Source organism: Triticum aestivum, chromosome 3D, assembly GCF_018294505.1.
Source record: "Triticum aestivum cultivar Chinese Spring chromosome 3D, IWGSC CS RefSeq v2.1, whole genome shotgun sequence".
Classification (NCBI taxonomy): domain Eukaryota; kingdom Viridiplantae; phylum Streptophyta; class Magnoliopsida; order Poales; family Poaceae; genus Triticum; species Triticum aestivum.
This window is the reverse complement of record NC_057802.1, coordinates 580116761-580139929: the sequence shown is the minus strand read 5'-3', so window position 1 is coordinate 580139929 and position 23169 is coordinate 580116761. Positions and strand designations below refer to the sequence as shown.

The 23169-nt window shown below is 42.5% G+C and overlaps 1 protein-coding gene across 1 annotated transcript; it reads left to right on the top strand.

Annotated features, from left to right (window-relative positions):
* The first annotated feature begins 5431 nt into the window (after positions 1-5431).
* LOC123080647 (glucan endo-1,3-beta-glucosidase GII) lies at positions 5432-7262 on the top strand. The gene is made up of 2 exons (XM_044503574.1): positions 5432-5555; positions 6146-7262. Exons 1-2 carry the CDS (start codon positions 5483-5485, stop codon positions 7075-7077), a joined length of 1005 nt encoding a protein of 334 aa, XP_044359509.1. The 5' UTR covers positions 5432-5482; the 3' UTR covers positions 7078-7262.
* Positions 7263-23169: the final 15907 nt, after the last annotated feature.

Here is a 23169-nt window from a genome sequence, read left to right as displayed (position 1 = left end):
TGAAGCGTTTGACTCTCCACCACGCATCCGTATGGGTAATGTAAAAGGTGGGCCGGACATCCCAACCTCACAACCTTCCCTATTTTCCCCTTCTTCACGATGCCTTTTGGGTTCTGCACATCCTGTGTTTCCTCCTTGTTTTTTTGGCTTTCCAGCTTTCCCATAAACCAAGAGGACTCTGCTTACAGTATCATCTTTAATTATTTTTCTGTATTCCAGCCTTATCCCAAACCCATGTCTGAGCGCATATTGCTTGTAGAGATCATAAGCTTCCTCATAAGTATCAAACTTCATCGTTTCATCAGGAGGCTTCGGTGTGGAGTATGCCTCGGTGTTTTTGTCTCCCTGATCAGCATTTTCTCCTCCTGTTTCTGGACTTGCTGGCTCGCTGACTGACTGATCAAAGAAGCTTACTCTCCCCCCTATGCTGCTAGTAGTCGGTTCTTTGCTTGTCTCTCGGACCATTGGGTTGCTTCTAGATGTAGCACATGTAATGTTTTTGAAGTTGTTAGTTTGTGTTATTTTTCTACACACCAAAACGTGTGGTAACTTGCACTCCACTTGCCTGGTAAAGTTGGCATGCAGTAAGTTGTTTTGTAGTTGTAAACTGAAAGCATGTAATTGTAATACAGATTGCACGATAATTCGTATGCAGTAAGTGTAGTAATTGTAACAAATTTCATGGTAACTCTTGTGCATTAAGCTTGATGATTGTCAACTGATGCATGGTGAATGTGGTAGTTGTAAACAACATAGTTGATAATTGCAATTCAAGTATGATGGTAACATGTCTGTGTATAAAAATGTGGTAGCATGGTAAATGTTTACCTTCATCTCTTTTGTTGACGTTGGTAGAACCAAAGCTTGCCGTGTGTGCATACTCACACTGTTGGTTTGTCCCCACACCACTCATCATGGTATGCACATTACCCCCGTTGTCCTGCGCCATTTTTTTGTGTTGCAGCACCTGCTAGCACATTTAATTGCTTCCATCAATTCCACACTTACAAGCAATTTCGATTATTTTTTCACAACAACTATATTTTTTTCTTTTTTGCACTGATTACTTCATTTTTTATAGCAGGTATCATTTTAGGAGTAACCAGCGTATGGGAGTATGACAACGGTAGTTCCTACAACCTCATTTCATCAACATCATTTCTTATCAAACAATTCTAGTTGCAACAATGTAAATCAACACATGGTATCCTTGTAGTGGTTTAGCACCTTTGGTTCCGAGTTTTTCTGGTAAATTATCTACGAATTAGCATGATAACTTGTTCTGTCATGCATTTATTCAATAAAAAAGGATCTCTTTTACGGTGAATAAGTGTTAAATGATGCTGATTACTCACTGCATACACTTTGGTAATCTATATTGATTCGAAATGGTAACTCAATTATTAATGATAAAATTCACACATGTAGTCCTAACATGCTTCAAAAAAGATAGCTTAATAGAATGATGATGATAACCTATATGGATCTATGATGGTAACTCAATGATGAGGGATGAAACAACTAATGTATAATCTGTAGGTAGGAAAATGGATCAATTTTACCAACTTTTTAGATTTACAAAGGAAAATTAATACAATCTTGTTGGTAACCTATCGGAATTTGAATGGTAACTCAATTACAATGGAGGAATTCCACACATGCATTAAAAGGGCTATCTTTTTCTGCATCTTTTTGGCTTTGTTCTTTAGTTCTCGTTGTTCTTATCCCATGTATTTTTTGCCTTGATTTTATTGGTATGAAATGAAAATGCAGCATGTGTATAGAGGTTGAATCACTTACCTCATTGATTTTTTGCCTGATTATGGCGAAATTCAGACGAACTGGGGTAATTGTCCCCGTAGCATGTGGTAACCCTTGTGATGATGATGTGGTAAATTAGGCCCTCTCTCAAATCCTTGTGTTTGGTAGTGTTTTTGGTGGGGTTTTTTGGTGGATCAGATCTGGGGCGCAGGTCGTCGGTGATGGAGGCGCGTCGGGGAGAGAGGAGAACAGATCGGGGGCAGGTGGTTGTTTCTTGCGATGGAGGTAAGAAACTAGGGTTTTGGGGTGGTATGTCACGTGCGGGGGAAGGTGGGCCAGCGGGGCTGTCTTTTGTCTCGGGCCTCATGTGCTGCACGTGCTGGGCCTTGCGAAAGAAGGCTGGGCCATCGTGGGTGGCTCTGGCGAAGCGGGTCGGGCGTGAGGGATGTGGGTTTACGATCGTGCCGATCTGATGCTTAGCGTCCAGTCGACTGGACATTAGTCCCGTCCTTTCAAAAAAATGATGTTTTTTAGAAAGTGTTTTCTCTGATTAGAAATACATGATGTTTCGAACAAGTTCAACAAATACTTGTTGGTTTCAGTACTTTTTTTAAAAGAGAATCTATATTTCACATGGATATGTAAATGCTTGAGAATTTTGAAAGTTGGTTAACATTTGCATGGTTTTTATAGACGTTTCAAAATGGTCATAGATTTCTAATACAAATTTCACATAGGTCTTGTTCATGTTTCTCAGGGTCATCCCAGTGAAACTCGAACCACTATGAAACTCCATTGTAACTCATGAAAGCATGATGAAACCATTAAACAATACATAGTTCCTTGTTTTATAAAACCTATTATAATATAGGAAAAACAATCGTGATCATTAAACATATTATAAAAAGATATAAAGCTAATTATGAAAGATATAAACAAGACTTCCATGAAACAACACATAGTTCATTGTTTTATAAAAACCATTAAACGACACATAATTAAGCCTATTATAAAACCTACATGAATAAAACATGGAAAAGGATATAAACCCAAAGACTGATCATGTGTAACATTCAGTGATCCGTGTAGTCGTTGGGTCAGACTTGATTCAAGGGTCCCCGGGCACGTTTGGGGGGGGGGGGCTTTAGTCCCCACCCTTTAGTGCCGGTTCCAGAACCGGCACTAAAGGGCCTTACGAACCGGGACAATAGCCCGATTCTGCACTAGTGTTTGCCACTTCCAGTGCTAACCAAGTGCCCCAACACCTTATCTCATAAAATTATGTTGTTAACTTCCCCATCCCTTCTCCTTCCTCTCCGAATTATGTCGATGCCTCTCTCCCTTCCATCAAAATTGCCTAACCCGCCGCGAACCCATTGGTGCACTGCTATGAGACCGGCGAGGCGGTGCTACATTCCACCCTCCTTCACCACTTTTAGATCTCGTTGGCGAGTGCTTCCCCCCTAACTTGTAGTGGGCTGCCATGGAAGCGCCTCCCCCAAGCAGTTGTTGTCCAATTGGCAACATGCATCTCCCGAGCAAACATCAGGAGAGAGGCCGGTGGTCACCGTGGGGAGACTTGCCGGTGATGCTTGGACCGCAGCTGCGAGCAGCACCACACCGCTTTTGAGACAGGGTTGCAACATTACTGCGAGCTATGATGCGATGACATTCGGCGATGCCGCAAGGGCTGCGGTGCTGCGAACATGCATCCATTTCTGCGAGCCCGTGTAGTGATGATATAACCATTGTTGCGAGCCCGTCATGTTCCAAATAGTATTGCGTTAGACATAGTCAGTGCTCCAAGGGCACGATACTGCTTCAAGGTACCGTTGGTGCCGCAAGCCACTGCTACGATGATGCCGGCGTGCTACAAGACGACCAATGGCCGTTGCTCGCCGGATTTGCTGGGACGATGAGGTCTATTGTGAGCGGGTCCATATATTTATGCAGCGAGAAGACATGGCTGCTGCAAAACTAGCATTTGTTGCAAGGAGTGTACAACTGACAATATTCCGAGGGCATGTTTCGTTGCCGGTGATGCGGCGAGGCAGCTAGGAGCGGGCATAGTCAACAATCTTAGGATGTTGTGATGACTCATGCGACTTGTTTCAACCGGAGTTGCGGGCGATGATGCCATGGTCGACACGATTGCTGCGAACAGCGTTGTTGGTAATGTTGAGACGACCGGCACGGCGTTGCGGTATAGAAAACATGGTGCTACGAGCGGTGTTGTTGTGTTGGTGCGAGGAGACTGCATAGGCATGAGGTGAGGGTGGACAACGAGACGAGGTGCTGCAATTGGGATCCAACGGCCATAGGAAGTAGATCTAACAGCTGACGACCCGGTTGATCATATGCAAGGATGAGTCGGCTGAAGCCTAGCGGGTTCCTGATTCTAGAAAGTTAAATAACTATTTGATTCAAGTTCCATAAATCCAAACATCCGCTGGGAATCGGCGCGACTTCCTCACTTGGTTCCCGAAGAAGAACAGGCTCTTTACTGTAAGAAATGCATATCGGCTGGGTGCGACCAAGCATGACAAGTCTTTCGCTGGTGGTGCCTCGAGCTGCCAGCCCGACGGTGAGCGTTCTATCTGGATCTGTATTTAGCGTGCACAAGTGCCACTGAAGAAAGTGACGGCCGGTGGGCTAGCTACGAACAAGTGCAAGGTATACAAACATTGAAACATATATCCAAACGACTTGCATGGTCAGTGTGTGCGCGTGGAGGTGGAAGGAAGCTTCCATGCACTAGTTTCATGCAGCCATGCACGGGCCCTTCTTCTGAGGCGATCTTCATCTTAACGAATGATAACTTGTTGCGCTCCGCTTATGTGCTCCTCGCTGCTGAGATTAAGGCCGCGTTCGGCAGTCCGCCAACTCTTTCAAATTTTAGAATCTGCGGAGCAGCTGTTTGCTGGCTCCAAGGATTTTAACACCGCTCCGGGAGCGGAGCCATGGAGCCGAGGGAAACCGAACGTGGCCTAAGTCTCAGTTGGAGGAGGGAGTTTATTCCTCATAAACTTACTAGGATCAGAATGGGGTAGGAGATCGTCCATTTTTTCCATGCAAAGAAAAATCAAGAAATGAAAAAGAAATAAATATTCAAAGCATGGTCAACATTGATTTGATGTCATCGAGACGAGTAGCATGGAAGACATGGATCCCGAATCAGGCACCCTGTTTAAAAAAAATATGTATCATCTTCTTAGTTTGGACAATGTTAAATGCTCGAATTAAATTATTGGAAAGAGGGCTGAAGTGCAAAATTAAGCAAACGTTTGAATCCGGGCTGGTAATCGAAAAAAAAAACCGACGGTTCACAGAACCTGTACCGCCCCTATCAACGTGCTGATGAGCACGACAGAGCACGGCCAGCTAGCTCGAGTACACCATCGAAGAAAAATGGGTCGAGTTTTTCCACAACCCTCGGAGTTTTCCGTGGAAGAAAGGCGGAAGGAGACGACGGGTTAGGCCGCACCGGAGAGTGACGTCCGTGTCATGCACGATACGTACATACGCCATGTCGCCATGCCGTGCACCTTCGGTTTTGCCGGAGTCAAAGTAGCTGCGCTGATTAAAGTAGGCAGGGCGCAACTCGACCACGTACGCAGGCGGGCTGAGAACCTCTATAAAAGGGGGTCGTGGTACAGCTGCATAGGCACACACATCGCCTACCGTAGCACTGAAGAGCAGCAGATACAGAGAGCTAGAAACAATGGCTAGGAAGGATGTTGCTTCCATGTTTGCTGTTGCTCTCTTCATTGGAGCGTTCGCTTCTGTTCCTACGAGTACGTGCATTCTCTCATGTTCTTATTTTCTATCTCCTTTGCATGCATGCACGGATGCACATACTGTAAAGTGTGTTTACGAGACAAAGCAAATTGAGGAGACACTAAATAATTCATCTTGTTTTTTCGAAGAGTTCATCTCGTCCGATGGTTTTTAAGAAATATGAGTGGACGCTAACGTTTTCGTTCAAAAGATTGTAGTGCAGAGAAATTCTTGTAAAATACTCCCTCCGTTTATTATTATAAGATGTTCTATTTTCTTAAAATTGGACGTATATAGATATATTTGTTCACACATTCCAATCTGTATGTGTAGTTCATACTAAAATATCCAAAACAAATCTTATAGTGAATGGAGAGAGTAATTCTTATGAGATTTCACAATACAAATCAAACATGTGATTAAATTAAGGCGACGCATGTACCACTTGGCTTTTCTTTTCTTTTTTTTCCTTTTTTTTTTTTGCGGAGGATGTACCACTTGGAGTTAACTGTAACATGCCTACTCCACCATTCACATGCATAGTCATTCACGTCAACGCCTACGACAGCTAAACGGCCAGATGCCACTCTTATCCGCATGCATGCAGGTGTGCAATCCATCGGCGTGTGCTACGGCGTGATCGGCAACAACCTCCCGTCCCGGAGCGACGTGGTGCAGCTATACAGGTCCAAGGGCATCAACGGCATGCGCATCTACTTCGCCGACGGGCAGGCCCTCTCGGCGCTCCGCAACTCCGGCATCGGCCTCATCCTGGACATCGGCAACGACCAGCTCGCCAATATCGCATCCAGCACCTCCAACGCGGCGTCCTGGGTCCAGAACAACGTGCGGCCCTACTACCCGGCTGTGAACATCAAGTACATCGCCGCCGGCAACGAGGTACAGGGCGGCGCCACGCAGAGCATCGTCCCGGCCATGCGGAACCTCAACGCGGCCCTCTCCGCCGCGGGCCTGGGCGCGATCAAGGTGTCCACCTCGATCCGGTTCGACGCGGTGGCCAACTCCTTCCCGCCCTCCGCCGGCGTGTTCGCGCAGTCGTACATGACGGACGTGGCCCGGCTCCTGGCGAGCACCGGCGCGCCGCTGCTGGCCAACGTGTACCCCTACTTCGCGTACCGCGACAACCCGCGGGACATCAGCCTCAACTACGCGACGTTCCAGCCGGGCACCAGCGTGCGTGACCAGAACAACGGGCTGACCTACACATCCCTGTTCGACGCGATGGTGGACGCCGTGTACGCGGCGCTGGAGAAGGCCGGCGCGCCGGGCGTGAAGGTGGTGATTTCCGAGAGCGGGTGGCCGTCGGCGGGCGGGTTCGCGGCGTCGGCGGACAACGCGCGGACGTACAACCAGGGGCTGATCAACCACGTCGGCGGCGGCACGCCCAAGAAGCGGGAGGCGCTGGAGACGTACATCTTCGCCATGTTCAACGAGAACCAGAAGACCGGGGATCCCACGGAGAGGAGCTTCGGGCTCTTCAACCCGGACAAGTCGCCGGCCTACAACATCCAGTTCTAACTAGCTATCTTATACTCCTACTACTATATACCTACATCTTCATCCTAAATAAGCTGCAAAATGCGGCATGCAAGTGTAACGACACGTACATGTACTCCATGGAAGAGTGCAACCATGCACGCTTTAACTTCCTGGCGATGATACATCATCATATGATAATAAAGAGATGGAAACAGTTATGAATTTGTGATCCATATGCCTCCAGCCATGCATCATCCATCTGCTCACGCGGCAACCTCGCGAGTAACGTGCGCCGGCGTCGACGACGATGAGTCCACTACGCCGGCGACTCGATCGCCAGATCTCCGGGTCGAGCCGTTACAATCCGGCGGGTCAAAGGGTTTGCGAGCATACGTCAATTGGTGCACCCATGCTTCTTCTTTTTTTTCTTTTTTTTTGAGCAACACCCATGCTTCTTCTGACTTACGTTGCGTGCCCGGCCACGCATGTACTCCTACGTGTCATGGGTAACCGACAGCAATCGCGACGAGACAGGAACGCCGCTTCTTAATTTGCCGTATGTGGCCACCCGGGCCGGGATCAAGTGCATCCTAGGTCCCCTATTTCAGAGCTGTCACGTATCAAGATGGCAACGGCCCTCGAAAACCGCGTCCCCATGGGTTTGAGGACCTATGTTATAGGATGAGGATGGGCGTCTTTCTAACCCCCACAGGGCTAATGATGGGTATATTATAAAACCCGGCACGTTTCGCGGGTTCAAACCCGTTTGAGTAGTACCCGAACCCGAAACCCGATAGACTCGCCTCAGAATACGTCCATCTATTGATCCAGCCTCGAGGCCCATCTTGTTGAACAATGCATGGCTGAAATAAGCTCATGTTTGTCGCTGAAATATGCTCATCTTTGTTACTGAAATGGGTTGTTATATGGTGCTGAAGTATGCTCCTTTTAGCTACTGTTATTGCTGAAATATTGATGAAACATACAATTGTATGGTGCTGAAATTTATACTATGTTTGCTGCTGAAAATGCTATTCTTTGTTGCTGCTATTTATCTTATGTTGTTGTTGCTGGAATATACTATGTTGCTTAATATGCTTATTTTTGCTGCTGCTATTGTTGTAGCTCATTTTTTCTATCAAAAGTTGTTGTTTTCACTGACTACTCGCGGGGACGGGTTCCCCGCAGGTTTAGGGGACGGGCAAAAAAATGTCCCCGTGCACGGGGATGGGGATGGGGACGGGCTTGCGGTTTTCTCATGGGGACGGGTTTGGGCAAGCAAAATCCGGTGGGTTTCGTCTCCGTTGCCATCTTGGGTCACGTAGGTCCTCGAACATGTCTCAAAAAAACGTAGGCCCTTGAATTATGAAAACATTCATATCGGTCCTCAATGTGCAATATGTGTGACATTCAGATGCTCAAACTATTTCAGAAGTGTCACATAGGTCCTCGAACTATTTCAGAGGTGTCACATAAGTACACACTTATTGCACTTGAAAGAATCTTCGAAGACCTAGATGACATTTTTCATAGTTCGAGGACCTACGCGACACCTCTGAAATAGTTGAAGGACCTAGGATGCACTTCACTCTAACGACACATGGTTGCCGGACAGGAACACGTCGTCTTAATTTGTGTCAGGGCTATTTGTCGCATGTACTGATTCTTAATTTGCGACGGTAGCAGTCCGGCCCATTTCTGCGCGCGTAGGTTCGCTCAGCTTGTAGGTGTCGTTGTAGGTCCGCTTTACTTTGGGTTTTTTTTTCTTTTCATTTTCTTTTGTTTTTTCCTTCGTTTTCTTTGTTTTTAACCAACTTTCTTTGGTTTTCCTTTTTTCCATTTTACTTTAGCTTTCTTTGTTTTCTCATTGGTTTTTCTTTATTTGTTATTATTTGTTTTCTTTTGTTTCTTTCCTGATTTTCATTGTTTTTCTTAGGTTTTTTTTGCTTTTTTGTTGTTTCTGTGTCGTTTTTATTGTTTTTCTTATCGGTTTTCCTTTTCCTTTTTCAACCGATGCCTACATTTTTCATACGTATTGGAACATTTTTTTGCAAACTTTTTTTTTCAAATACATCATTTACATTGTTCGGTTGACATTTTTCATATATATATATCTATAACACTTTTCTTATAATGTTTAACATTTTCCAAATAGATTATTACAAATAGATGCTTTTTTCAAATGCATGTTGAAAAAATACATATTGGAACATTTTTTTATCAGAAAAACATTTTCTGACTATAAAAAAAAATTACACTGTACCAACATTTTGTTTTTCAATGTCCCAAACACATTTTCTGAAATTTTTGAACATTTTTTTTAAATGTAACTTACATTATTTTGAATTACATGAACATTAATTTACAATTTATAAACAATTTGCGTACACATGATTAATATTTTATACCTTTTTATTCACATGTACATTTTCATATATATACAAAATATTTTCTATACATGTTTCATATTTTTCAAATGCAAGATTAATATGTTAAAAATTTATGTAAAATTATTTTTCTAATATGTAATGAGAATAAAAAATATGGACAGAAAACAAACAAAAAAAGTAACATCACCTCAGCAGGCGAGCCATGACTAATGGGCCGGCCTAATACGTGTTGCCCTCAGGCGAGCCGTGGTAGGGCTCGCTGCGGGCGGCACATTGCCGCGCCCCTTAATTTGCCATATGTGACCCGAAGAGGCATAATACATGGATCTTGCCACGGTCCAGTCCACTATTTTTAGAGCAACGGAGAAATAAAACTATTTCTATGACAATGCTACTACTAATATTGAGCTGGAGATTGGTGCAAGGATGGAAAGAAGATGGGATCTTGCTTCCATGTCTATCAGTGTCATCTTCTAAGAAATGACTATTTCTAACTTGAACAAGGTACAATTACTTCTCCAATAAAAAAAGAATGATTCATAGAATGTAAACCCTATCTTTTCATTTGTTGAATCAGTTAGCAATTTCTTAACCTGGGCCGACAACCGATCGACGTCTTCCTTGGAGAGACCGTGAGATACTTCTCTATTCTTCATTCACTCTGGCAACGGGAAGGGTGCAGGGATCCTACGGGTTTAGTCCAGTGGGGGTAGGGTAGAAAAAAATTAGATTTTGGCTTCGATCAACAGTCGTGTGGCGATGGCATTGCCATGAACATGGTATATGTTCTCTCCGCCCCGCCTCGTTCCGTTGATGATTATTCGTATCTTCGCGAGGCGCATGAAAGATGGTGTGTCTCCAGTTCTGGTTCTCCGGGTCTATCTTTTACTTTTGCATGTTTACCTCGGCGGTGCTATCTTGTTGCGGGTTATCGTGGTTGTGCGTCTTAATTCTCGGGCTCCAGTTATGGGTGAGGATGGTTGCCAACCTCTGCCTTGTCGGAGAGCGTGTGAGATTTCTATTCTTTGACTCCGTTTGGATAGACATGGGGCCTTATACATGTCCTCTCTTGTGTTATATTCTCCAGGATGGCGATTTCCTACGCGCATTAAAGCCATCAGGATCTTCTAATCTACATTGACAACTTCCTAAAAACTTCTTCTACATGCTCCTGGGTTTCAACAAGTTTGCTCTGCACAGATGGAGGCCAAGAGGGGGCAATGAGCTTTGCTCATGGCGCGCCGCCGGTGAATGCGGTAGGAAAAAGACCTCGGCACTCAAAGACTTGTATGTGGTTTTCAATTCCTGTAAGGATGTTTTTGTAAGGGTCTTCAGGATTTTCACAAAAAAAGAGAATCTATTGATTTTTTTTAATTATTAGTTTTAGATTAATATCAGGATGACAACACTAGCATTATTAATTACATACAAGAATCTAAACATGCGATTGAGGGAGTAAATTAATGATATATTTTTTTGTTGCATGAAAATTAAGAGAAAAAAGTCAACAACAAGGCGATCGGAACATAAGTGTTGGTCAGGATGACCGCATTGTCCAGTGCTGACATGCTGAGATTTATCAGCTTGATGATTAATAATATTGTAGCAACTATCAACAAAGGTTGAAGCTGAAAGTTTTTTCCTAAATTAGAAACACAACGTTATGTGTATGACAATCCAACCTGGACCTATCTTTTATTGAGCCAATTCCATATATTTCTATCTCTTTTTGTCCCACTTTCAAGATTCTTAGACTTAGTTGTTAATTGGCAGTTTAATGGTACATGAGATTTACTTAGTGACCTAAAGTGTCTTATATTACATAGGGGGTATTTCTTATCCTGGAAACTATAGGGAAACATCCCTGCAAGATTTTTTTAAAACTCGGGAACGAAGCTATGTGCATATATTTGCCAAAAGAAAGAGGGAAATATATTACAACAAGTAACAATCTATTTTTGACACATTTTTCTTTGACAGTACTTCACCGTCAACTGTTGGGGTCATTGATGCCATCCAAGAAGAATGGAATGCTAGGCCACTAGCGAGCAAATTTCACGGTGACATGTGTATGTTATGCCTTCAATTGTATAGGTGGAGTAGTGGGGAGTAGTTAGCTAAGGCTTGTGTTCCATATCCTAGCTCCTGGAATGTAATCTCATGGACGGGTATCTATACTCTTTTCTCCAATCAATATAAAATACACATGCCTATATGTATTCTAGAAAAAGATAGCCAACATGCTTATTCTTTACCCCTATGCATATGCATGGTGTGATCTCATGTATGAAGGCCCAATGACATGTCCTAAATGAGGCCCGAAACAAAGGTTGAACATCCAAAAAATAGCTTCATATATTCCTTTGCTTTCAAAATGCTAGCAGGCTAGTATCTTCACCTTGGTGAAAGAACCAATGAGTAGCTCAACTATGATTTACCTTTTGGCATTTTGAAAGGCAGGCAACTATTCTCTAATGAACGTTTGAAACTATTACCATGAAAGATTCGAACTTCCATCTATCTTGTGAACTCGATTAATTTGGTATAGCCATGTTAGGGCAAGACCAATCAAAGTTGGACCATGTGGAAAGTCAAATAAAAATAAATATAAATACGTAACTCCTATACGAATTTATAACTCACTGATTTCTCAAACCGTTATAATGGTTAATATGTTTTTGATAACTTAATTATGACAACTAGTTGTTAACCCGTGCACTTGAACGGGCTAGCACTATTTAATATGAATATTTTGGGGATTAATATACTTATTAAAAATAAAACATCATAATAGATAAGTACATTTAAGCAAAGGAATGGGCAAAATAAGCAATTTAGTTATTTCCTCTAAAAAGGTTTGTAGCTACACAGATGAATAGGCAATATAAGAAACTGAGCATCCAAAAGCTTATAGTGTAGTTCGGTAGAAACTTACTGATAGACTCCAAGGGGATCTAGGCTAAAGAAATTAGATTAAGAAATGCAATAATGGTCAGGTTTAAAGTCACATATGCTTTTACAATGGAATTTTTAAGATTCAAAATTCTAATGTGCATTTTTTCTTAATTTGATCTAGTTCTCAGCTTGACACGTGGCAATGTTTTACTGCTAAGAAGGTAAATTTCGGTCATGTACATTGACTTGGGAATTAAGGCCAGTTTGACATGAAAAAATAGAGTGTTGCAAGTTACATAGAAATATTGACCCATTCTTAAATTTCAATCATATGCTTGCATTTCTTTGGATGCGAGTAATTTTTTTGCAACATTTCACTAACATAGCAGGCATACAAAACAACCATGCATATATGAATATCCATTTCTGAGCCAAGGATCATCTACACCCGCGCTGAAGAAAGAAATCAAAACAAATACTAGAAAATTTCAAAAAATTCCAATTTTTTGTATGATAGATAATTTGGTGCGTGAGGTTCGCTCCAATTTTCAGATTATTTGGATATCTAAGTAGCTCTCGGTGAAAAAACAAATTTGGGGTTTGTAAAAAAGTTTACTATTCATGCACTATTCTGACCCAAAATTGTCTTTTTTGCTGAGAGCTACTCAGATGTCCGAATGATCTGCAAATTGGAGCGGACCTCAGGAAATAAATTATCTACCATGCAAAAAAAATGGAATTTTTTGAATTTTTGGTCAATTGTTTTATGACCGGGTGCAGATGAGCCTGGGTGCCGAATCGCTGCAGTCCATGCATCGTCCACTATTCAACGGGCCGCCCCATCAGTACAAATCAAAATTTGGAACTTGTTAATAATTTACTAACATAGTAGGCAATAAGTATCTCGATTGTCTATATTTAAATCATCTACTACCTGGAAAACGGAAGGACCGATATACTTCTTATCTTATAATTCATATGCAAAAAGTAATCAATGATGGCAGCATCCGATGCTGGTTTAAATAAATATGAGAATAAAACATGTCAAAGAATTAATCCAGCTATTTACTCCAATGGCCTTATGTTCTTATATATCTATATATTTAGTTATATATTAAGGAGATGTACCGAGTATTACATAGGTTGTTTTACGTGAGTGCATAAACCTCACAAAGCCAGAAAGAAAATAATCTAGCTAGTAAATAGTAATACACAAGACAAATACAATTGATCAGTTTGTCATTTCGAAAAAAAATTGGTGAACATGCTATTGAGCTATTGGAAAGGTAATAGCCAATGGAACATGCAGAAACTAATACATCTAGAAGAATGTATCATCCAATGGTATCATGTAAGGGAATTGAAGCTCAGACCAAGATAAGCATCATGGCCACACATAGTCTTTCACAATCAGCAGAGTCAATCTATGATGCTCATACCTATAGATTGTTCTAAAGGAAGACCGGGTATGGTAACATCGAGATGGATGGTGCACGAAGAGTGACAACATTTTTACATGCAAAAATTAGCAATTACACATAGAAAGTACTCTAAAGTGATTACTTATCAGAAGTAGTAACTCACAATATTTTACTCGATTTGCAGGGCATAAGTTGTACATACTTTTCAATTTTAGTTATTGTTTCGACTAGAAACATATTTGCAAAATTCTGATGAGAGAAGATGTCGCCGTCACACAAATGAACGAGTACAAAAATATGGTATGAAACAACTATATAGGAATATTCAGCATGGGAGATGAGAGATTATATGGAGATTAACAACATGGAGGAGTATATGTAGACAGTCCCACCAGATAAACGACTCCTAATTACTGATTAATGTGGGAATTTCTAGGAAGTATCTAATTAGTATGGAAAGGTATAGATTAATTAGATGATTATATTGCTAAACGTCCATAATAAATTGTTTTGATAGAATGAGCTACTCATAACCTTCTTCCTGATGTGACATCATTAGGACAAGTGGACTTCCGTCAATCTTCCTGCCTCCATTTGTGGAGACAAACGAGCGAGGGGATTTGTGTCACGCAGGTCCGAGGGCACGCATGACCTATGTCGTTGATTTGCGCCAAGATTCGCGAATTGGGTTGTGTATAGACAGAGTTTGATTTTCGTTTTTGTGTATAATGCATTCATATATCATGCTGATATACATGTTCTCAGCAGAGTAAAGAGATCCGCCAGTTGATCCTTAGGCTGAGGTGCCAGAGAATGGACCTTGGCTGAGAAGGACAACCACTTCTACATCAAACAGGAAGAGCCGAGAAACTAATCACCTGACTCCTCAGTTGTGTTCAGCCTCTAAAAATAAGGAGAAGATATGTAAGTGTACCATGTTTGGGGGGGGGGAGGGGGTTCACCCAGATTTTTCAGTGGAATATGCAAGCTTTGTTGTCGGAGTTTCGTCTACTTCCTCTACACCCGAGTCGGTGAGCTAAAAGTCCACCTCCCCCTTCTCTTCTCCTCGGACATGTGTATGATGATATTTGGACATGTGGCCTTTGTTTGCAGGGAACACCTCCGAGTGGCCTATGTTTTGCCGGAATGTTGATTAATTTCCGTTCCGACACATTTCAAGCGCTCGATATGTCCTGTTTTAGCAAAGGTCATGCCGAAATTTTCTGTAGATTTCAGCATGACTTGTGCTATAAAGTAGGAAATATCGAGTGCCCGCGATTTGCTAGAACAGGAATTAAATGACATTGGAAAGCAACGTGTGGAAGTAATGTAGCCAATCTGAGCAGCAAAATACCTACACGCTCAGCATCCTTTCATCCCTTGTAGATCCTGAGAAATTGGAAAACATAATCTTGTGATGATATAAATACTCAGAGAGGGCTGGAAAGAGGGATTGTGCACCTAACAGGGGAGAAGTCAGTTCCCAAACGTGGATGTGAGCACGCGTTCGTTGTCGATGAGTATGGCAGTACAGAGGGGGTATAAACACATCTTTGGCCGCATTTACAGGTTAATGAAGCAGAAGATAATGAGGGCCAGAAATTGAGTGTTGCGAGGCCGTTTCATGTGTATTTGTGGCATGAAGGTGGAAGAGATTGCGACATAAAAGCGGGTTATATGAATGAATTCTGTGGAGCAGCGGAAAGGTTGGCAGCGGTCACTGGTAGGGGCATTGGGTGTGGCAGCTTAAGTCACCTATGGTGGCTGGCCATGAGGAGCATAGACTGTGGCGACAGGGCTAGTAGAGCGGGGAAGTGGCGGCGGCTAGATCCTGCATCTGTGGTGAGGTTGCTCTCCAGGGGACCGCCAGCGGTCAGGGCGGCTGGCTGGACCCAGACAAGGGTGGTGGCGGTCGCTGGGAGAGCATGAGGGGTCGCAGGGGTTGACCGGGGAAGGGTAGGTGGTGGCACAGCCACCGGAAGGGGATTTTGCGGCGGCGGCTTGACGAAAGGTTTTGTTTTTGAGCAATGCTTGGCGTCTTGAACGATAGTTGCCTATGGGCTTTGAATGAGCTTCTTAGTGGCCAAATCTTATGCCCACCCCCAAAAGATGGTGTCGGGGGCTAGCAGCGAGCGGTAAGAACGAAACGGTATGTTCACTCGGCGGTGGCTACCTATCTGATGCTGCATCAACGACTAGAACAGTTCGGGTGACGAGGCTTCATGAGAAGGCAGGAAATCACCTAGTGGGTGCCTTTATTTAGATATAGAAGATTTGACCAACACTTAATCAGACGGCTGTAGACTCCCGATCTATGCTGCATCAACGGCTAAAACAATTCGGGTGACGTGGCTTCATGAGAAGGCAGAAAAATCACCTAGTGGGGTGCCCCTATTTAGATATAGAATATAGGTCGCCTTGCATGATTCAAAAGGTATTGCTGGCCAAGATAAATAATAATGGCCATTAGGACCTTTGAGAAGAACATGGTGAATGTTATTAAAGTAGAAAATTAATTTCTGCTAAAATAAGATACACCTACCGTCCTAAATATAAATCTTTTTAGAGATTACAATATAAACTACATACGGAGAAAAATGAGTGAATCTACACTCTAAAATGTGTCTATATACATCTTTATGTAGTCTATATTGAAATCTCTATAAAGAATTATATTTAGGAATGGTGGGAGTACATATTAAATTCCACCTCAATGAATGTAAAGATTTTTTTTGAGGGAATTAAATGTTTATTTTGTTGCTATGATTTGAAAAATTAATGAGCATATATATTTTTTATTTATCTAACATATATTACAATATTTTTAGTATATTTCCCATTAACTTTGGTGAGTACTGAATACACATTTATTGTACACCAAATATTTATAGATTTATCTCTATATATAGCTTGCATCTTTCGATGCTCTCACACAAATATATCTGCAAAGCTTTAGTTTGTCAGCCTGAGCTAGAGCACCAACAATGGCGAAGCATACTACCCTCCTCCTCGTGGCAATAGTAGCCGTCCTTCTCACTGCCACCGCCGCCACCCTGGCCAAGGCCCCCTCCCCCACAACCAACAAGCCGACAGCGTACGAAATGCTAGGGTGATATGGCTTCCCACCGGGGATCCTCCCGGAGGGAGTTCATGACTACGAGCTCCACCTAGACGGCTCCTTTGAGGTACACTTCTCCGATGAATGCAAACTTCGTGTTGACGGCCAGTACGACATCCACTACAGCACTCGGGTCGCCGGGAACATAAAAAATGAAACGATCAGCGGCCTCGAAGGCATTAAGGTGAAGGCCTTTATTGCGTGGATCAGCATACGGGAGGTCGGCCGCGATGGCGATGAGCTTAGGCTGCACGCCGGGATGATATCCAAGTCATTCCCCGTCGGCGATATCTCCTCTAGCCCTAAGTGTAACTGAGGCTCGACTCCAAGATAGACACATGTCTTCGATCACGTCGCTTGAGGTTTCCTTCTTTCTTCGTAGGATTGATGATGCACGTTGCCGATTGTTTTGCAATCCCGTGCCATCTTACCAATTCATGTACTCCCATTGTAGTATGGGCTGAGACTGAATGATATAAAAAGTGCCTTTTGTTCGTGATTGCAAAATTTATTTGTGAGATTTCAGTTATGAGGTTTTGGATGGTGAACGCTTTATCTGATTAGAGAAAGCATAATGGTATTGTGGCACAAAAATAAACTTTTACTTAATTAGCTCTCAACATCATCTTAGATATAACTTGATTTTTTGGATCTTGAATTCGATCTATTAATCATGTCATATCAGCATTGGAGTGAACCGAAGACACGCTGCCGTCATCGTCCCTCCCTCACCAGAGTCATGCTAAATTTGTTGTATTACATGGTCAAGAAGTCATCATGCTAAGACCCCACAGATACAACGCGCCAGAACAACAACTGTTGCCGGTGAAGAGAACTATATATCGAAAGGATCCCACCTGAAGACACGTAAACGAAGATGAACAAAGGCCGGGTCCAAACAGATCCACGAAACACTAGCACCAACTGAATCTCGCGAGATCTACCGGAGACACACCTCCACACGCCCTTCGATGACGGTAGATGCATCACCATAATGGGGGCTAGGCGGGGAGAACCTTATTCAATCTTTAGGGTGCCGTTGCCCCAACGTATTCCTCAGTAAGACACAAACCTAAACAAACTCACAAAGACACCTAAAAGCGGAACAAGATCCGTCCCACCGGCAAGGGCCAAGGTCGACATTGCCTTCATATAGATACTGATAGATACTTACATATAGATAATGATAAACGCATGTTGGTGTGTTACCTTGAAAAAATAAACATAACACAGTAATGTTCTACACACTCCCTCTATTTTAAATTAATTTAAAATTTAAATTCGGCCTAATTGAAAAAACTGACCAAAAAGTATATTGACATCTACAACATCAATTAGTTTCACTAGATTATTTCTAAACTATATGTCTGTACTGCATATATTGGGTAGTGTATATTTTAGCCCATGATTCTGTAGACTCTGTCAGAAGTTTAACATGGAATATATTGATAATCTCCAAGTCCAGGGAATCATCGTAGCAATTTCCAAAGGTGGAGGTGATAAGTATGGAGTGTCGAACCCACAAGGAGCTAAAGGTAAGATCAATATTCTCTCAAGCCCTATCTGCCACTGATACGACTCTACGTACACCGAACGTTTGCTTCCAACTAGAAACGAGAAATAAAACTACGTTGTGGGTATGAAGAGGATAACTTTGCATGGTATCGGAGAGCTAAAATATAAAAGTAGGTGCTGTTATCATAAAGTTAGAATATGTTACTAAATAATATAAATAGCGAGTGTGGAATAATGATGGACCGGTGTGCGGAATTGTCCTAGGCTAATGTTAACAAGACCTGTAGTCGTCATTGCAATTTCATATGAGGGAGAGGCATAAGCTAACATACTTTCTCTACTTGGATCATATGCACTTATGATTGGAACTCTAGCAAGCATCCGCAACTACTAAAGATCATTAAGGCAAAACCCAACCATAGCATTAAAGCATCAAGTCCTCTTTATTCCCATACGCAACAACCCCCTTACTCGGGTTTGTGTTTCAGTCACTCACCAACCCACTATAAGCGAATCATGAACTTATTGCAACACCCTACAGCGGGAATCCCTCATGCTTGCACGACACGGAGGGCACAATAGGACAGCACCAAAATAAAACATACAACTCATACCAATCTAGATCATCAATCAACCCAAAGACAAAGGATATCTACTCAAAACATCATAGGATGGAAACACATCATTGGATCATAATATGTGGCATAAAGCACCATGTTCAAGTAGGGATTACAATGGGGTGCGGGAGAGTGGACCGCGTAAAATAGATGAGGATGGTGATGATGATGGTGATGTTGATGAAGACGATCACCGCGGCGATGATTCCCCTCCTGATGGCACTCCGGCACCACCGAGAGAGAGGAGGAGAGGTTCTCCCCTTGTGCTTCCTCCCCCATGGCCTCCCCCCTAGATGGGGAGAGGTTCTCCCTCTGGTCCTTGGCCTTTATGGCAATGATGGCCTCTCCGGGATCCTCCTCCATGGCCACCGGTGACGATGGCCCCCTCCAGCACGGTGCCAGAGAGGGCCTAGATTGATTTCTCGTGGCTACAGAGGCTTGCGGCAGGGGAACTTCCGATCTAGGTTTCTTTCTGGAAGTTTGGGTATATATGAGAGGTGTTGGTGTCGTGAACAAGTCAGGGGGGTCTCCGGGCTGTCCACGAGGCAGGGAGGCGCGCCCAGGGGGGTGGGCGCGCCCCCCACCCTCGTGGGCAGCCCGGGACTCTTCTGGCCCAACTCTTTGACTCCTTGGCCTTCTTCTGGTCCAAAAATAAGCTCCGTCAAGTTTCAGGTCGACTGGACTCCGTTTGGTTTTCCTTTTTTGCGATACTCTAAAACAAGGAGAAAACAGAAACTGGCACTGGGCTCTAGGTTAATAGGTTAGTCCCAAAAATCATATAAAATAGCATATAAATGCATATAAAACGTCCAAGGTTGATAATATAATAGCATGAAGACTTCATAAAATACAGATACGTTGGAGACGTATCAGCATCCCCAAGCTTAATTCCTGCTCGTCCTCGAGTAGGTAAATGATAAAAGAAATAATTTATGAAGTGTGAATGCTAGCAAGTGCACAAGTTTCATCAATGATAATTTCAATCACTTTTTATAGCATCAATACATGTCATAACAGTAGCTCATCTCGTAAAACTTTTCATGATTAAGTAACAAGCTATTCACATGTTAAAGTATAGACCATAAACTTTCTTGAAAACTAACAGACAGTGCTCTTAGTCATCAAACAATTGCAATTCATCTTATTTTCAGGAATGGTCTATGCCAGAGCTTTGATTCAGCAAACTCCACATACTCAACTATCATTTAATCTTTCACAATTGCTAACACTCATGTGATATTTATGGCTTCAAAGTTTTAATCGGACACAGAGAAAGATAGGGCCTTATAGTTTCGCCTCCCAACCTTTTACCTCAAGGGTAATGTCAACAATAATAGTTCATGATAACTTATATCCAATTGGATATATATATCGGGATCTTTCCAACACAATGTTCTTGCCAAAGGATAAAATGTAAAAAGGAAAGGTGAAGAACACCATGACTCTTGCATAAGGTAGAAGATAAAAGTAAAAGATAGGCCCTTCGCAGAGGGAAGCAGAGGTTGTCATGCACTTTTAAGGTTGGATGCACAAAATCTTAATGCAAAAGAACGTCACTTTATATTGCCACTTGTCATATGGACCTTTATTATGCAGTCTGTCGCTTTTATTTCTTCCACATCACAAGATCGTATAAAGCTTATTTTCTCCACATTAATAGATCATACATATTTAGAGGGCAATTTTTATTGCATGCTGATACGTCTCCAACGTATCTATAAATTTTGCTTGTTCCATGCTATATTATATTCTGTTTTGGATGTTTAATGGGATTTATTATACACTTTTATATTATTTTTGGGACTAACCTATTAGCCGAAGGCCCAACCCGAATTTCTTTTTTTGCCTATTTGAGTGTTTCGCAGAAAAAGAATATCAAACGGAGTCCAAACGGAATGAAACCTTCGGGAACGTGATTTTCGAAACAAACGTGATCCAGAGGACTTGGAGTCTACGTAAAGAAATCAACGAGGAGAGCACGAGGCAGGGGGGCGCGCCTACCCCCCCTCCCCCCAAGCGCGCCCTCCACCCTCGTGGGGCCCATGTTGCTCCACCGACGTACTTCTTCTTCCTATATATATCCGTGTACCCTGGAAACATCATATACGGAGCCAAAACCCTATTTCCACCGCCGCAACCTTCTGTACCCGTGAGATCCCATCTTGGGGCCTTTTCCGGCGCTCCGCCGGAGGGGGCATTAATCACGGAGGGCTTCTACATCAACACCATGGCCTCTCCGATGATGTGTGAGTAGTTTACCTCAGACCTTCGGGTCCATAGTTATTAGCTAGATGGCTTCTTCTCTCTCTTTGGATCTCAATACAAAGTTCGCCTCGATTCTCTTGGAGATCTATTTGATGTAATCTTATTTTGCGGTGTGTTTGTCGAGGTCCGATGAACTATGGGTTTATGATCAAGTTTATCTATGAACAATATTTGAATCTCCTCTGAATTCTTTTATGTATGATTGGTTATCTTTGCAAGTCTCTTCGAATTATCAGTTTGGTTTGGCCTACTAGATTGATATTTCTTGCAATGGGAGAAGTGCTTAGCTTTGGGTTCAATCTTGCGGTGCTCGATCCCAGTGACAGAAAGGGAAAAGACACGTATTGTATTGTTGCCATCGAGGATAAAAAGATGGGGTTTATATCATATTGCATGAGTTTATCCCTTTACATCATGTCATCTTACTTAAAGCATTACTCTGTTCTTATGAACTTAATACTCTAGATGCATGCTGGATAGCGGTCGATGTGTGGAGCAATAGTAGTAGATGCAGGCAGGAGTCGGTCTACTTGTCACGGACGTGATGCCTATATACATGATCATACCTAGATATTCTCATAACTATGCTCAATTCTATCAATTGCTCGACAGTAATTTGTTCACCCACCGTAATACTTATGCTATCTTGAGAGAAGCCACTAGTGAAACCTATGGCCCCCGGGTCTATTTTCCATCATATTAATCTTCTAACACTTAGCTATTTCTATTGCCATTTATTTTACTTTGCATCTTTATTTCTCTTTATTATAGAAATACCAAAAATATTATCTTATCATATCTATCAGATCTCACTCTCGTAAGTTACCGTGAAGGGATTGACAACCCCTTTATCGAGTTGGTTGCGAGGTTCTTATTTGTTTGTGTAGGTGCGTGGGACTCGAGCGTGATCTCCTACTGGATTGATACCTTGGTTCTCAAAAACCGAGGGAAATACTTACGCTACTTTACTGCATCACCCTTTCCTCTTCAAGGGAAAACCAACGCAGTGCTCAAGAGGTAGCAAGAAGGATTTCTGGCGCCGTTGCCGGGGAGATTCGCGCCAAGTCAAGTCAAGATCTGACTCCCACAACAAGCCATTCTTGGTGCCGTTGCCGAGTCTACAAAAGTCAAGACATACCAAGTAACCATCACAAACTCTTATCCCCCGCATTACATTATTTACCATTTGCCTCTCGTTTTCCTCTCCCTCACTTCACCTTTGCCATTTTATTCGCCCTTCTTCCGTTCGATCTTTTGTTCGCTTCTTTTACCATGTGCCTTCTTTTTGCTTGCATCTTTACTTGCTAAAAGTTTATGGATCCTCATCCACTTGCTAATCTCTTTCAGAGATCCAATTATGATGAACCTATTGCTACTGAGTTGAGCGCACTAGATTATCTTTATGAGGTTTTGCTTGAAATTCGTGAATCTGAAAATTGTGATGAAGTACTTTATGAAGCGATTCACGATAGCTCCTTGAATAAAAAGCATGATCGCAATGATTTTACCATAAATTCTCTTGATGTCAATTGTGCTAATGATATGCAAAACCCTAAGCTTGGGGATGCTAGTTTTGCTATGTCTACTACTTGTTGCAATGATCATGATTGGGGTGATTCTTCTTATGATCTTGAAAATTTATTTAAGCCCCATGATGAATATGAGATTGATAATAGTGTTTGCAATAATATTGAAAGTGGGTTTGGAAGAGTGTCAACTTTAGATCCCACATATTTGGAGAATGTTCAATCTTATGGTATTTTTGATAAAAGTGGGTTTGGAGAGGTCATGACTTTAGTTAATGTTATTAATCCCACTATTTCGAAAGAGTGTCAACTTTGCATGCATGAGGATCATGTTGAGAATATGTTAAGTGATAGCTATATTGTTTAATTTGCTTATGATCCTAC

What these genes read in the sequence shown, in the direction of transcription:
- LOC123080647 (XM_044503574.1), top strand. Translation starts at nt 5,483, where the DNA reads ATGGCTAGGAAGGATGTTGCTTCCATGTTTGCTGTTGCTCTCTTCATT. An exon ending in GTTCGCTTCTGTTCCTACGA is followed by an intron (nt 5,556 to 6,145) that starts GTACGTGCATTC and finishes GCATGCATGCAG; the next exon opens with GTGTGCAATCCATCGGCGTG.